This window comes from Acipenser ruthenus, chromosome 10 (genome assembly GCF_902713425.1).
Source record: "Acipenser ruthenus chromosome 10, fAciRut3.2 maternal haplotype, whole genome shotgun sequence".
NCBI lineage: Eukaryota > Metazoa > Chordata > Actinopteri > Acipenseriformes > Acipenseridae > Acipenser > Acipenser ruthenus.
The window spans coordinates 35,248,033-35,264,956 of NC_081198.1; the positions used below are offsets into that span (position 1 = coordinate 35,248,033).

Genomic DNA, 16,924 nt, shown 5'->3' on the forward strand with positions numbered 1-16,924 from the left:
AAATCCCCTTGGTCCATTTGAGCTGGAATGACCCTACTGCTGTTGAACTGTACCATGGTTAGATATTACTTCCTACCTTTCTGGAAAAGCCCTGATCTTAAGAGACACCCTCCCCTACCCCCCCTGCCCCGCACCTTTTTTCCAGCCTGAAGATGAGGATGAGCCCTTTGTTCTGGAGGACACGTCCCTTTTGAACATCGAGAGCCTCGACACACACTCCTGTGAGACCTCCTCCTTAGCCAGCTCGGACAGTGGAGACCGCACACATATGAAAAGGTAAAAACACTTGTCTAGCATTGGCTTTATTGTTCATCAAATGTAGGGTGTCTGACTGCATAAAAAGTGCTTTATTTGTTTGTTGTTTATTAGTATGTGCAGGGACAGAAATAATACTGTGATTGCATAGCAGTTTGATCCATGCCTGGTTTTACTAAGAGTTTTTAATAAGACACACCTCCGATTGTTTTTTATACACACTGTAGCTAATCAAGTTTGTATTGAAACTGCTGTGCAATAAGTGTCTTGTTTCCATCCCTAACATTGCTTGCAATGTATTTTTTATGGATTTGGTCAAATTATTTGCTCACTACCTGCATGCAGTGTTTGGGTTATTGGATATATTGATTGATGCCTTGCAGATGTCATAGTCCTCTGCAGCCACAGTCATCCCCATATCAAGTCACCACACTGTCATTTGTGTTCTGGGATTCCTTCCATTCCGTTAGTGTACGCTGCACACTGATTCTTGACGACCCTGTTGCAGTCTGGGTGGACACAGATGACAATCAAATCTTTGCTTCAATTTGTTTGATGGCCATCTTGCTAACTACTATGGGTCTTGAAAGCAGTCACATGGTTCAGACTCTTGTATAAGGTGCCTGCTGTCTTTGCTCCTAGCTTATGCTAAAGAGGTCATGCTTCAGATGAGCTTGTGCTTGATTTCCTCTTGATATAGTAACTGTGCCCTCCTCTATTCCAGAAGAAAGAGGTTAGCTGAGAGCAACTCCACAGTCCACGGCTCAGTCCTCCGGCACAGCATCCTGAAAGGAATCTCTGCGCAGATTGTATCGGCAGCGGTGAGTAGCAAAGCGGCACCCAGTCCCATACAGCGTTGAAGATTGTGTATATGTGAGCTTTCATTTTGTTGTGCTTCACAACTTGATGTTGCACATTATGTGATTAGTACATTATGAACAAGCTTTTTTTTTTTTTTATAAACCGTTTTGAGATATCAAATACAGATTTTCAATGTAAAACTGTTTTGGATGAGCAAATGTTTTGAGATACTGGCTTTATGTTTGATACACGGCTGTATTCCATGATTCTAAAGTTTTAGTTGTTGTCTAATACAAATGTACCCTTTTGTAGCCACATTCACAAAAACATTTCCAATTTAATTTTTATTAGTTCATTAAAAAAAAAAAAAAGTTATTTAATTTACTAGATGAACTGTGACTATAGCACTGGCTAAATACACAAACTCCTAACCATGAAAACATTTTCTTTATATTTTACAGGATAAAGTGGATGCTGGTTTGCCTACTGCAGTAGTAAGTAATGTAATTGTAGCTCTGCGACCGCACCTCAGTTCTGACCTGAACATCCTCAGCCATTCAGACTGAATCAGTCCTGGGCAACGGCTGACAAATTGAGAAACATTCAACTCTGGGGACAGTCTCTCTTGGATGGCCAGACACTCACACGAGAGACACTCACACGATTACAGGGACTAGAAAATGCCCTGTAGTATTAACTGGCCTCACTACTATTGTAACCTGGGGCAGATTCAAATCCATTAGTGGATAACTAATTAGCCTGATGTGCCACCAAGCCACAATGAGCCATGGTTTCAAAGCCCTTTCTCTATTCTTTATTTAACTCATATTTTTTTGTAAGGAGAAAAAAGTCATGTTAATGTTACAAAGTGGAAAACAAAACACATTGAGATTGCTTAAGAGGATGTGAAATATAACAATTAGTTTGTTTGGTTCTAGTTTTGTAAAATTAACAGCTGTCAGAAAATAGTTGCTAATTAAAGAAAATATGGCCTAATGAATCATATTAATGGGATATTAATTATATTTTTAATGGGATCTGACATTTGTGCACCAAGTAAGATGTCTTTCTTTCTATGTAATTGCCAGACTGTGTCCAATGTTATAGCTGTGGGGACATCGCACGGTCTTGCACTGGTGTTTGGTAAGTTGCACTGGAAAGATGATGGGTAACTTTATTAACAAAGAGTTTTTTGCTTGCTAAAGCCCTTTTAAAAATCTTGAATATCTTTTAGAAACAATTGTAGTATACTGGAATAACATTCTTAATAAATGTGTGTTTTTAAAGCTATGGCACGATAAGTCATTGAAAGTGTTTAAACTGTGTTATGGAATGACTTTTTGTTTTTTTGCATTCCCATGGATGTTGTGGACTTAACAGGAAAAGGTACAGTAGCATGCCTGCTATTTTACTAAACTGTGCTTTAGAACACAGGGCATAGTTACGTTTTTTATTATCTATAGTTTATATTTTACAATCATTGGATTCAATAGTGATATGGCTCTGAAGGTTTAGTCTCATAGATTAAGTATTAATACCTCTTGTCTGCTTGCTGCACTATATTCATTTCTTTTGTCCATTGCTAATACTGACACATGAAACTTGCCTAGACTGATTATTCAATGATTGCTAATTAGAATCGGCACACTGTCTCCTAACACTGCAGTGCAGTCTAAACTGTTGGAGTAACTAATCAAAGTATCAAAATATACTCTTGCTGTATCCATCTATATATCTCTGTTGTTAATTGGACGATTTATAATGTTATTTAAGCCACTAAAGTAAAAAGCAAGTTTCTTTCAAGGTCTTTATACCAAAATTCAATTAGCACCATTTATTGTTAAAGAAAAATACGAATGTTATAAAACTGGTAAAATGCAACTTAGTGTTACGTTAATGAGTCAGGAGAGTGCCTGAGTTGTCTGTTCCTAGTTTTATAAGATTAGCAGATTCTTTTCACATATTGGGGAATTGAATGTTGGTGTAAATACCTGGATAAATGTGTTTGAATGCGTGCTGATCCATCGGTCTTGCTGGGAGGACTGCCTTAGGCTTTACTTTTCTGTGGGGTTGGGGAGGCAGTCATCTGGGGATGGTTTGCCTTTTGAGTCCAGGGGGAGACTTCCGTGGTTCAGTTGCTTTGTGACATCCATTTGGGTTCAGTGGGTGAAAAGAGAAAAGAAGCAATTGGCTTCACAGCAGATATTAAACTAAAAAAAAGAAGAAGAATAGCACTAAGATGATTAATCTCACTCCGAGATGTACATTACTGTGCATTCTCTTCAAAGTGCTGTCGGCTCACCTGCTTCTCCTGTATCTCTCAGATCCGAACCAGGCCCTTCGTCTGTGTCTGGGCAGCACGGCTGTGGGAGCTCAATACGGGGCCGTGTCCGCACTCAGCATCAACAACGACTGCACCAGGCTGCTCTGCGGCTTTGCTAAAGGCCAGGTAATGAAAAGGAAAGCAAAGAAATTGTATTGGTAATGGTAAATATATTAAAGGCATTTGTGTGTGCTGTGTAGGGGAATCATGCGATCGGGAGCTTGCAGGTTGAAAGCCCTGTCGGCTGGGGACCCAGAGGGGGTTCTGCAGTGGCCTTTGCACTGCGACGGGGTAGGGAGCTGGGAGATGGTTTGCCTCATGTCGCAGTGAACCCAACAGGCACCAGACCAGTCAGAGACCAGTCAGGAGGGGCTCTTGCCCCCTCAGTACCTTGGCTACTTAGCTGAAGTTAGGGGATTTTCTTGACAGCTGTAAAAGAGGTCACCTGTTTTATCTTCAGTCCTCCTCAGTTGGTGCATTGGTTAACAATATTTACACTCATGTCTTCAATAGTGAGAGGCTGTTTATGTCCTAAATAGTATTTTATATTTATTTGATTTGTATCAAGATCACAATGTGGGATCTGGCGAATGGGAAGCTGCTACGAACCATAACAGATGCCCACCCTCCTGGAACAGCTATTCTGCACATCAAGGTAACACTAACTACCCATTCCTAGTCTTTTACCACTGCGTTATTAGGTGACTTTCACTGGGACACAAACCCAGCATCGCCATGCTTCTATATCATTCACTCCTAAAGAGCCTGTCTTTTTTAGGAGAACACATTGATGCAATGTATAGTTAGTAAAGTCAATTCACAAAGCCGGATCTTTTTAATGTGTCTGATAATTGCAACACCATGGTATCTTTTTACAGTTACTAACTTGCAATTAGCCAGAAATGAATTTTGGGATCCCCTCGTGACTCTCCTGGTAAAGGAATGACTACATTGTGTGAGGGGAGTGCAAGTTTGCATTCGGCCTGTGCCAAGTTGCCAATTTTACCTGGAGGTCCTACAAGGAGTGATGCAGCTCCTACTGGGCAGGCTCCCGGTATTCTTGAGTGGACGCTTGCAAGGATTGTCTTCCAGGGGCCGGTATCTTGCTGATATCCACAGTCAAGCTCCTTGATGTAAAGGGGTGATTGGAGGAGACCCACTGACATCAGGGAAACTTAATTGAACATTCCTGAATTGCGGTGAAAAACCAGGGTTACTCTGGTCCAATGACCTGAAAAACACAGAGCAACCCAGTACTGAGCGCCAAATACTCTGTGTGACTGCCAGCTGACTGTGGTTTTTCATATTGTTTAGTTTACAGATGACCCGACACTAGCTATTTGCAACGACAGTGGAGGATCTGTGTTTGAGCTCGCCTTCAGGTAAGACCTTGCATACGGTTTATATGCAACAAAACATGCTGTAACGATCTTGTATTCCAAATAATGAAAAAGTTGAACTAGTTCAAACACTACCCCGCAATGTTCTTAGGGTCTGGGACAGCATGTGCACCCAGAGCATTCAGTCTGGCTAACTGGCATAACATTGTCTGAAACTGAACTTGTGACCAGCTCAGATATTATTACATTCATATTGGCAACATTACAAATGTGAATTCTGAACTATTTATTTAATCAGGTTTCCATGTTGTGTGGTGGGAGATTTTAATAGGCTTGCTAATGTAACGCATTATAAATGTATCACACCTGTGCAAGCTAAGTTCAGAAGATAGTGCCACTAGGTGTGAAAACCAGATACATTCACAGGGCAGGAACAGGGAAGCAGTAGTGATAATGTTGCTATTTCTAAAATAGATTTTCTGCGGCAGTGACCATGTAACAGGGAAAATAGTACTGACAATGAAGTGTGTTTTTTTTCTTCTAATTTTAATCCACTCCATACTGCTTTCATAATTGTGGGTCAGGTGTCCATGCTGGTAATAGCTCATAGATTGTAATGTGTGGTCATGCTTGTTTTTTGTAGTTTGGGCAGCAGGGGGCAGCATTGCACCACTTGTGTTTCTGCATTACCATGTATCCTTCACACATCTCTGAATATCTGCACATAGCAGCTGTCACTTTTCAGCAGGCGTCTCCAACCCTGGTCATGGAGAGCTACTGGGTCTTCTGGTTTTCGTTTGAACCGAGCTCTCAGTTACTTCATTGCACCAGTTATTGGCTTAATTAGTCAAGATTAACAGGTGTTCCAGGTCTTTAGCCATTGATGACATAGACACCTATAAAACCTGAGGATTTGGGGCTCTCCAGGACAAGGGTTGGAGACCCCTGCTCTACACTATAGCTATTTTAATGGAAATGTGTTTATATTGAGAATTCTCATTGTATAACTTTAAAATAAGGAAATAAATAACAATTGTTAAAAAAACAACAGCACTGTCCTTAGACAGAGCCCCATTGCTGAAGGGCCTTATGGGACGCCTGCTTGTCGTTGATAACCTGTTAAAGCTACAGCAGGGTTGCTCTTATTTGCTGTTCCAAGGCCAGCATGTTGTATGTGCTGGACTCTACTAACCTGTTAATGGACTAAGGTTGTCTTTTTTTATACAGTACACCTCATGCCCTTACTCATGATGTTTTCAATGGGTCTTACTGCAGTTTTACAAACATTGTGTATCTTATGTTTTGGTAAATTTTGGAATACATTTAAACATTATTTTTGCTATGTTCTGTAGGCTAGATCAGCCAAAGTGTGTCTATAGAAGTAAGCACCATACCCATCTAGCACACAGCAGTGTGATGTCAGCAGATCAAAAGGAAATTGGCTTTGGTGCTGGCTCTTATTTCTACAAAGACACTTTGGTTAATCTAACTTTTATATAGGATATGTCGATGGCAGGCATTAAGAACTGAAGAGAAGCTCGTGGACTCGGGTGAAAGCACCGAACACTTATAAAAAGCACAGTATTTAAGTAATTCCTGTAAGAGCACTTGGTATAATTGCAAATGTCTTCTAAAGTTAAGGGGACTGTAAAAATGATATTACATTTAAAACTACCTACAACCTGCAGTATTGTATGTCAGTTGATTTGAACACTCGTACAGTGCTCCCAGCAGCTCCTGCCATTATGGGTTCTGTCACTCGGGCACGCTTTCTTTTTCTCGTTTTCCCCAGGAGGGTGATGGGAATGAGGACGTGTGAATCCAGGTGTCTGTTCAGCGGCTCCAAGGGGGAAGTCTGCTGCATAGAGCCTCTGCACGCCAAGAAGGAACTGAGAGATCACCCCATTGCACAGTACTGCCTACTCGCCATGGCCTCATTGACAAAAGTACGCTCTGAATCTGCAGGAGTATGGGCTGGAAACACTGAAACCTTAAGGCGTCGGTGTTGACGTTAAAATTATGTTGTCTTTAGAATATCTGCAGATTCCAGAATTGAAATATAAAGCAAATAACCGTGCTAATAAGAGGCAAACTATTGGATTTCAAATCTTGTTTAGCGCTATTTCAGTTATGAAACTTCTTTTACTTGCCATCTTTTTATAGTTAAATTATTTCTACATTCTCTGATCGATCTTCTGCATGGTAACAGCTGCGGTCTCCATAAAAACATTTAACATGGAATGGGGATTCCTTTATTTTTTCCTCTAATTTGAGTGAAGAAGAGTATGTGAAACAACAGAAGTTCCTGAAGCTTGTTATCTCTCCAATTTTCCACTCAGTGCAGATCATCTCTGCAAGTGTAAACCCAACTATTGATGGCAGCTTCATTTACTAGTGATGGAACAGACCTTTGTTAAACATGAATAGAAAGCTTACAGTATTTTTCTTTCAGATTTTAGTCATCGGATTAAAACCATCTCTAAAAGTGTGGATGACGTTTCCTTATGGCAAGGTAAGTGCCGATGGGTCATGGTGGGCAAGCAGCTACTTCAGCTAGATCAGTCACTGAAAAGAATGGCATTAAAAAATGATTTATAAAACTATCCATCATCTCAAATAATATCTCCTATACAGATTTTATTAATGGTTGCGTTGTATTGTAGTAAACTGGCCAGTAACAATTGTAAGTCGCCCTGGATAAGGGCGTCTGCTAAGAAATAAATAATAATAATAATAATAATAATAGGGGTAGATGTCCAATGCTGTTAAAGTGGGTCTGACAAAGCGAATCACTTGTCAAGACTTTGTATTGTGTCCAGTGTGGTGCAAAGAAAGGAAACCTGCCTTCAGCAAGCCAGTTTGGTGTGCAGGGGCTCTGTGGCAGGGAAGGGAAACTCCAGGCACTCTGTAAAGAATAGCAGGCACTCTAACACTGTGACCTGGCCCAGTTTTCAAGGAAGGAGCTTAACATCCCTCACACTCGATTTAGTTCACTTTTTCAAAATCTCTTGATTTCAAAACAAGAACAGCTTTTCTCTCTTTTGTCCTAACCTATACTATTGAATGCCAATCAATGGCAACTTACGAATTGAGTGATTTAAGGTATAAAGTCATATTTCATGTAGGCTGTGGTCAAGGGGCTTCATGCTAGGTTGTTTCTGAAAGTATCCACTGGATGGCATTGTTGAGTGTTTCTTGTAAAACACTTTTTCAGTTAACAAAGGTATTGGCTCAGGGGTCATTCAGTTCATTTCTTACCTTAACCTTTTCAGCTTTTTGCCTTTCAATGTAAAGATGAACTTTGACACTACTGTAGATCATGCAGCCTTATTTAGTAGCAAAATATATAGAACTCTAAATGCCTTGTAATTAATAGAGACCCTCCCATTTACAACTTAGGACGTGATAAGAGCCCCCAGTCTGAGAGACACTTTGTCTATCGATCGCTGTCTCGCAGAAACACGTCCACTAGAACAGACGCTGAAGTACTGCAAACAGTACTTCACGCCTGAGAGAGAGCGTTTATACAAAGCAATACTACATTTTTTGCAATGAAATGCTTCAAACTCTTCCATTAGGCATATTGGTAAAGCATATTGCATATTGGTAAATTGAACATGCCTGTAACAACAACGAATCTCTTCTAATCATCATCCTCTGAGTTGGAGGAGTCACTCTGGCTTCTTTGAAAATGGCTGCCTTTATGTCATGGATGATTTGAGTTCGGGCAGTAACGTTTTTGTTAGTCATTTCTCAGGCAGTCAATCACATTCCTGTTTGTGTACTCGGGCAGTCACGTCTTTATTTTGGAGGGTTTTTTTTAATACACGCATCACTATACTCCAATTTAAGACGCAGGCCATTTTTGTGAAGAAAAAAATGGTTTAAAAAAGTGAGTCTTAAATTCAAAAGAATATGGTAATCAAACAGAACAAGCAAATAGACAACCCTTGTAGATTCAGCATGAATAACAGATTACAAAATAAGGATAAATAATATGACAAAGAAAACTACCAATTTGAAATACTCACATCTTCTCGATTTAACATAAAAGGCGTCGCCATTCATTAAGAGCTCTGATCGTCTCTTCAAAATCAGACTGTATTACATGGTTTATTCTTCTTTCTATTATTATTATTATTATTTATTTCTTAGCAGACGCCCTTATCCAGGGCGACTTACAATTGTTACAAGATATCATATTATACATTATTTCACATTATACAGATATCACATTATTTTTACGTACAATTCCCCATTTATACAGTTGGGTTTTTACTGGAGCAATCTAGGTAAAGTACCTTGCTCAAGGGTACAACAGCAGTGTCCCCCACTGGGGATTGAACCCACAACCCTCTGGTCAAGAGTCCAGAGCACTAACCACTGCTCCACACTGCTGCCCAATTTATTAGGGCATCTCTAAATAATTATCAAGGTTTGCAAAGTCGTTTAGAACAGGGATCGCGGGGTTAGTGTGATTTGGGCACGGTTTGTTATAATGTCATTATAAACTAAGGCTAAATTAACAAACAGTTAAGAATAAGCGATATCGCGTTACCTAATGGATAGGTTCTATTGTAATATTGTTACTGTAATTGTTTTGTTTGATTTTCTGAATGTAGTGTATTGTTGTGTGATTGCACTTTTAAAAAATGCCATTGTTTTAAATAGATTCCTAGTAAATCATTCACTCTGTGTAACAAACACGATCTGTGAGCTTTAGATCAAGTCGCTATAAGGATTTATTATAATACATAAACCTAGTGTCATTTTCAGATAGCGAGAAAGGGTGTATATATTGTAATAAATGCAGTTATTCCAGTAATAATTTGTACACTGAAATACTACATATATAACTCAATACTAGCTACACTATCCTTTCTCTGGCCCGATCCTTTCTTTTTTTCTCTCAATTTCTCCTCTTAACAACAAATGTATTTTGTTCACAGTAATGAATCGGATATGCATGATAAACCTCATACATTTAAGCATACAACCCATAGTCTACTTGTATATGTGGAGGAGAGACAAAATATTCAGTATAAGAAAGACAGGAAGTGAAATCCCTTGACTGGTTTTTGCCCTGGCGCTGTTGTAGATGGATCCTGCCAGTGTCCCCCTACTTGCCTGGCATTTTGTGGCAGTGCAGAAGGAGATTAACCCCATGCTAGTGTTCTGCAGAGGAGATGCGGTTCACTTCCTCCTTGTAAGTATCTCCCTAACTGCTGCTACTGCTGTTGTCAACTAGACATGCTCAGAATGATTTGGGGGTGGGGGGAGGGGGAGTTATTTGTATATTCAACACATATGACGATCAATTGAGGACCATACAAATATAGTAACCAACTACATATATAGTTTGGTAGTGCATTTTCTGTTCTACTGTGTTTTTCCCCCCAGGTTAAAAAGGAGGAGTCTGGTGCTATACATGTCAGCAAATCGAGACAGCTTCACTTGCACTATGATCTCATCAGTTTAACAGTAAGTATGCTTCATATTTAGAGCCTCGATTGCTTGCCCTTTAACTCTTCCACAACAGCGCCACTAGAAATCGTTCATCTATGATGATGTAATGGTGATCGTAGACACCCATTTTAAGCCTTTTTAAACAAAAATTGCTTGCGTACCAAATGACTGACATCTCCAAAGGCTCCAACAATCAGTCAGAGATGGTTTTATATACTTTCAAAATGAAAGTAAAGTTACCAGAAATCCTACTAAATCATCCAAAATGTTTATAAACCCAAAAATAAATTAACAAAATATTAACTGTAGTGAAATATTCACAAGATAAACTTCAGGAATGACTCTCCAATCAAAATTCATTTCCCTAAAGCCCCAGCCCAATAGAGATAGCTTTTATTATGAGGTGCAATATTTCAGTATCTTAGGTTTCGATTTTGATTACAGTATATACTGATTTTAAAGCGCAGCATTACCGGAGAGCATTCTAAATTGCTTTACATAACCAAGAATGCATACCGACCCGAAGGAAAAAAATATTTGTTTTACAGAAGACGTTGATCATTTGACAAATCTATCTGATGGTGAACTTCTTCACATTACGCACTCGTCAAACAATTTGGTGTAAAATGAAAACCAGACACGGTATTTCTAAAATTCATTCTGGTCCTACTTCCTGAGAGTTGTGACTACCACTGATACTTTTACAGTTTTTAGGTAGGAGATCACTAAATTACACTAAGGGAGACATTTCTAAAGAGAAATGAATTTTTGAGTACATTTTAAAACCTATTTTTTACATTCAAACTAGGTAATCCGTATATTTCATTATAGAGGGAACATTGTTATTCTTTTAATAATCTTGAGATTCTCAGCTTTTGGTGGATATTTGTCCTGATACACAAACTGAAAGTCACGTTATGTCAGTCAGACCTCAAACGGGTAGAATGTTCACCAAAGTGGAAGGGTTAACAATATAATACAGTAATGACAGTGCCACCGAGTGGCAAGATGTTGTTATTTTGGCATTGATCTTAATGGGAAAGTTAGATTAGAATGTAGCTGCATGCCCCCATTAAGCCAGTGAAGAACAATATTCAAGCAGCAATGCTCCATAAATCATGTTTAATTAAAAAAATATATATATTTTGTTCTGTCACTCGGCTTTATCAGAAACCAGACCTTATTGACTTATCCAGTTTAAAGTCCATTAGGGTAGTTTCAGCTGCAGGCACACTGGCTCCTTCTGGGTTGCTCTGGGTGCTCTGTGACACGGTTGTTTGTTGACAGTGGATCAACTCGCGGACGCTGGTGCTGCTGGACAGTGCAGAGAAGCTGCATGTCATTGATCGGCCGAGCCAGGAGGAGCTGGACAATGTGGACATTGCAGAGGTGGAGCTCATCTACAACAGCAGCCACTTCAAATCACTGGCCACCGGGGGCAATGTCAGCCAGGCACTGGTAAGAGTCGTGTGGGGGTGGGGAGCGCTTAGTGATGACTAATGTTTTAGATTGCCTCTCTCATTTGTTTTAAAGTTTAACCATGTAAACACATTTTTATTAGTTTACAACAAATAAACGTTTCTAAAATCTATAAACTATTATATTGAAGTATCTAATTTACTGAACTAGCTGCTGTTTAGTTTACAGCAGGTATTTTACATGTTTAAAAAAGTAAATGTGGCAGCCTTTTGACAAGAAACAAGAAGCCTTTAAAAGCAAAATTAATATATATGACAAAAACAGACAGAAGATGGATGTCGCAGAAGGTTGGGTGACTTTATATAAACACTGTTAGGAGGGTATGAACAGCTGTTTACTCCATCAGACAAGGTCAAACCAAACCTTGACATCATCACAGCCCTTCTTGAGATATCATTTATTAAGATAGATTGTTAAGATAGAGTGTTAAGATCTGCTCCCTGATTGGGATGAAAACCAAGCTATAGCTTTTTCCATTCCATGCTGCAGCCAATTTACATGCTGGGAATCCCATCAGAGACCAGATTACATGCGTTTCAGAGGTCGCCAGAGGTCCCTGCAGAAGAACACAAGTCAATTGTGTCTGCAGCTCAACTACAGCAGTTGACAGTTTCAACACTTATATGCAATGAAAGATTATGCTTGATGGATGCCTGATGCAAGGCAAGACAGGCGATAAGGATACTGGCCTGTTATTCAGTGTTATTCTATATGGCAACAGTGACATTAGCTGCTAATGAGTTTAACTGATGCAACTATACTAAGACTGGACAAAAATGTATAGAAACGCCTGTCGTATCAAATCCCAGACATGTATTGTGTAATATATAAAGACTGGAAGTCTGATGTTGTCATAATGGGCAAGACCAGAAGTCTCTTATCAGAGGATGTATAGAAGGTGCTTAATTGGTAGATCATTTACTAAGGGGTAAGTCAGTCTTTTGAGTACCAGTCATTAGACCACTTATCTACAGTACAGTTGTGATATATTTTGGAGGACATGTTTTCCTGTCTTGGAAGTTTCATTCATCTACCTAGGATTAACAGTGACAGGTTATTTATTACTTATTTCTTAGCAGATGCCCTTATCCAGGGCGACTTACAATTGTATGTACACAATTGTATACAATTGTTACAATTGTATACAGTATGTGAGGCAAGAAATAAAGAAAGTCCTACGCAGAACATCATCACTTTGTTCCTTCTCAGTCACTTCCTCCAGCCCCTCATCTTATTTCTAATTCAGACAGAGGAATACTAAATAATGAGCATTAATCAAACAGTGACGTTCTCTATGATTATACATGTTAGGCATTGCTACTGGAACAAAAATAAGCCACAGTTCATGTTGGAGCATTTTACACCACCAGGGAATCCACATGAATTGGATCAGGCACTTATTTTTGGGGGGTAATCCCAGAATAACCACATATAGGTAGTTGATACAATCCAGGGTGAGTGTCTAGTGCTGTAAAAACACAATTCCAGGTGTGGCTATTCAGCTAGGGTATGTGTTGATCAAATCAACCTGTAATATGTAATATTGTTTTTCTTCTAAATATAATAATAAAATAAGTTTCCAATGTTTCAACAAAATATGTTTTGGAATTCCAGCTCTTGTTGTATATCTTCACGTAAGAAGTTGCTTTCTTCGTACTTTTTCATGGAAACTGTAATCACATGTACTGCTCACACCGTGTACCAAGCCATCTCCAAAATAACAAGTATGAGCCCTCATTCAGTAAGGGTGCATTTGTTTTCCAGGCGCTAGTTGGAGAGAAGGCCTGCTACCAGTCAGTGTGCAGTTACGGTGGCCAGATTGTCTATCTGGGAACAAAGGTGAATGTGTTAATGTTATGTGTTTACCAGCTATATTTCTGCAGAGCTTCCTCTGAAGTAAAGTTAACGAGTTCAGCTGTGCTAACGAAGAACAAATAAGCCAGCCCTCAAAGTGAACATTCTGCCAATTTACTTTGAATGTTCAACACTGTAATTGATGAAAAGGATTGAGAAAATAATGCAAACTGACTAGGAAACACAAACAGGCTGTAAAATGACCTATAACGTTGTTCATCGTCGTTGGATTGATTAATTAAATGACATAGAGTAATTTCTTATCTTGCAAACTGTTCTGCATTCTGTCTGGCCTGACCTTGAAAATGCTGTATAATGTGGCTATAAAAAAAAAAAAAAAAATGTAATGAGAATTTTTATTGCATTCCATACTTGGAATATTGCTCAGTTCCATCTGTACACTGTTTAGCCGCTTGATTTCACTTTGATGGTTTGATCAACGACTTGGGGGTGGGAGGGAATAAGAAGATATTTATGAAATGTGACCAGACAAACTACAATTGTCACAGCACCCCAGTGTTGACTGGTAGTGGGACTTTTGTTGCCTCTTATCCCATTCCAGACCCCTTACTTACTAAATATCTTGGTATCTCTAAATATTTAATCATCTCCTCATTAAATATATACGTAATATTTTAATGATCAAGCTGTCTCACAAATGCAGTGGAACCTCAAAATGTTATTCCTTTTTACTAATGTAAAATGATTAGGGGCGGGGCTTTTATCGCACTTACCTGTAATTAAAAATCCATCCCACAGGTGCAGTGGTACCCCAAATATTACCAATTTACTTTTTTGGCATTTTACCCCAAAATATATGTTTCTGCAATGCCAAGACTGGTGCAAAATTCAATGTGCCATCATTCTCGGCAGTTCCCATTGCCAAAATATATGTTTTTGGGTGTCCCACTTGATTGTAAGTAGATAGTGGGGTACCACTGCACTTGTGGGATGGGTTGTTCGTTAAAATCTTTTACGTAGATTTAAAGGTGATTTTCCGATATAAATATATTTAGTGAGGGAGAGGCCTAAGTGGGGAACAACTGGGCAATAAAACCCCCACATTCCACATGCCTAAAAATAACCAACATTTTGGGGTACCACTGCACTTGTGAGATGGCATGATCATTAAAACTCTAGCTCTTCAGGGATACCAAGCTAGTGATCTGTAATCTGTGTTTTTCTTATCCAGTCCTGTCCTGAAAAATGCTTGCACCAATTCAAAATGCATACAGGTGTCTGAGGAAATAAAAAACCCTACGAAGCACTTGCAGTTAACAGACCCGATATAGACTGCAGAAGGTGCATATTTATATACAGTGCCATGAAAAAGTATTTGCCCCCTGTCTGATTTTCTGCATTTTGCACATTTTTCACATTGTATTTGGTCAGATATTTTTGTGGGTTGTAGTGGTATATAGAGGGAGTCCGAGAGAAAAAATGACACCAAAGTTTGGTGCTTCTTTCATTTGTTTGGTGTGCAGGTAATCAAACATGCAATCTTTAGGTGTGAAAAAGTTATTGCCCCCCCTAGTTAACTCAACTCAATTAAAGGAATAATTAGGGTCAGCTGTTTGAGTACTTTGGTTAACAACCAGGCCTGATTTGGGCCAGCCCTGCCCATTATAAATCTGACTAACTTTGGCCCTTACCATCAGAGTGAAGTTGTCAGCACACAGGTTCTAGAGGCACATCATGCCACGAACAAAAGAAATTCCTGAAGACCTCCGGAAAAAAGTTGTTGATGCCTATCAGTCTGGAAAGGGTTACAAAGCCATTTCTAAGGCTCTGGGGCTCCACCGAACCACAGTCAGAGCCATTTTGTCCAAATGGAGAAAGTTTGGGACAGTAATGAATCTTCCCAGAAGTGGACGTCCTGCCAAAATCTCTCCAAGAGAAAGGTGTAAAATCTTCCAGGAAGTCACAAAGAACCCTAGAACAACATCCAGGGATCTGCAGGCCTCTCTCGCCTCGGCTAAGGTCAGTGTTCATGACTCCACCATCAGAAAGACACTGGGCAAAAATGGGATTCATGGTAGAGTAGCGGGAAACCATTGCTCACTAAGAAGAACATGAATGCTCATCTCAAGTTTGCCAAAACGCACCTGGATGATCCTCAAGAATTCTGGAACAATGTTCTATGGACAGATGAGTCAAAAGTGGAACTTTTTGGCCGACATGGGCCCCGTTATGTCTGGCGAAAACCAAACACTGCATTCCACAGTAAGAACCTCATACCAACGGTCAAGCATGGTGATGGTAGTGTCATGGTTTGGGGGTGCTTTGCTGCATCAGGACCTGGACGCCTTGCCATCATTGAAGGAACCATGAATTCTGCTCTGTATCAGAGAATTCTATAGGAGAATGTCCGGCCATCTGTGAGCTGTAGCTGAAACGCAGCTGGGTCATGCAGCAAGACAATGATCCGAAACACACAAGCAAGTCTACATCAGAATGGTTGAAGAATAAGAAATTTAAAGCTTTGGAATGACCTAGTCAAAGTCCAGACCTAAACCCCATTGAGATGTTGTGGCAGGACCTGAAACGAGCAGTTGATGCTCGAAAACCCACAAATGTCACTGAGTTGAAGCAGTTCTGCATGGAGGAGTGGGCCAAAATTCCTCCACGGCGCTGTGAGAGACTAATCAATAACTACAGGAAGCGTTTGGTTGCAGTTACTGCTTCTAAAGGTGACGTAACCAGTTATTGAGTCTAAGGGGGCGATTACTTTTCACACGGGGGCATTGGGTGTTGCATAACTTTCTTAATAAATAAATGAAATATGTATCAAATTGTTGTGTTATTTGTTCACTCAGGGTCTCTTATATAATATTAGGTTTTGGTTTGGTAACATTCAGTGTCAAAAATATGCAAAAATGCAGAAAATCAGAGAGGGGGGAAATAATTTTTCACGGCACTGTATCTATTAACTAAAATAATAGAAATCCATATGTTTTCATATTTACAACGTGGGTTCCCTGAAAATATAGTTTGAAAATGGTTACTATGTACATATGCTGGTTTGCTTAACTGCAGTTCTCAGGCTAGGTCTGCTAGTGTTGATTGGAGTCTTAACAAGCTGAGTCTGTAGTAGAATCTAAGCAAACTGGAGCTGCTGAACTGCAGCTTTACCTACTCAAGCAAAGCCATGCTGGGGTGTCAAAATGTATTTATTTGTTTAAGGTTGAACCCGCCCCACTCAGCCACAGACAGAGTTTCTATACAAGAGATATTAAAATACAACTTCCAAGGTGCCTAAAAGAGTGTACTTGTCACCTATGCGGTTAAGTTGTCTGACTGTGATGCTGCAAGAAACAGCTTCAAGTGAGACACCAGTATTTTACCTTCTATCTTTCTTGTTGCAGTCTGTCCATGTTATGACACTAAGAAACTGGCGAGAGGTAAG

At 39.6% G+C, this 16,924-nt stretch overlaps 1 protein-coding gene across 2 annotated transcripts in view; it reads left to right on the top strand.

The window, feature by feature from the left end:
• The window catches only part of vps8 (VPS8 subunit of CORVET complex), a 132,993-nt gene that overhangs the window by 1,228 nt on the left and 114,841 nt on the right, over nucleotides 1-16,924 (top strand). The window contains exons 3-16 of one of the 2 annotated variants that reach the window (XM_034016381.3): nucleotides 146-276; nucleotides 980-1,076; nucleotides 1,518-1,550; nucleotides 2,145-2,199; nucleotides 3,381-3,505; nucleotides 3,948-4,034; nucleotides 4,694-4,761; nucleotides 6,512-6,665; nucleotides 7,172-7,231; nucleotides 9,818-9,925; nucleotides 10,120-10,200; nucleotides 11,473-11,643; nucleotides 13,429-13,503; nucleotides 16,884-16,919. In XM_034016381.3, the coding sequence (XP_033872272.2) occupies nucleotides 146-276; nucleotides 980-1,076; nucleotides 1,518-1,550; nucleotides 2,145-2,199; nucleotides 3,381-3,505; nucleotides 3,948-4,034; nucleotides 4,694-4,761; nucleotides 6,512-6,665; nucleotides 7,172-7,231; nucleotides 9,818-9,925; nucleotides 10,120-10,200; nucleotides 11,473-11,643; nucleotides 13,429-13,503; nucleotides 16,884-16,919 (1,281 nt within the window). The remainder of the gene's footprint in view (nucleotides 1-145; nucleotides 277-979; nucleotides 1,077-1,517; nucleotides 1,551-2,144; nucleotides 2,200-3,380; nucleotides 3,506-3,947; nucleotides 4,035-4,693; nucleotides 4,762-6,511; nucleotides 6,666-7,171; nucleotides 7,232-9,817; nucleotides 9,926-10,119; nucleotides 10,201-11,472; nucleotides 11,644-13,428; nucleotides 13,504-16,883; nucleotides 16,920-16,924) is intronic. The other variant, XM_059032092.1, reaches the window with a different exon arrangement.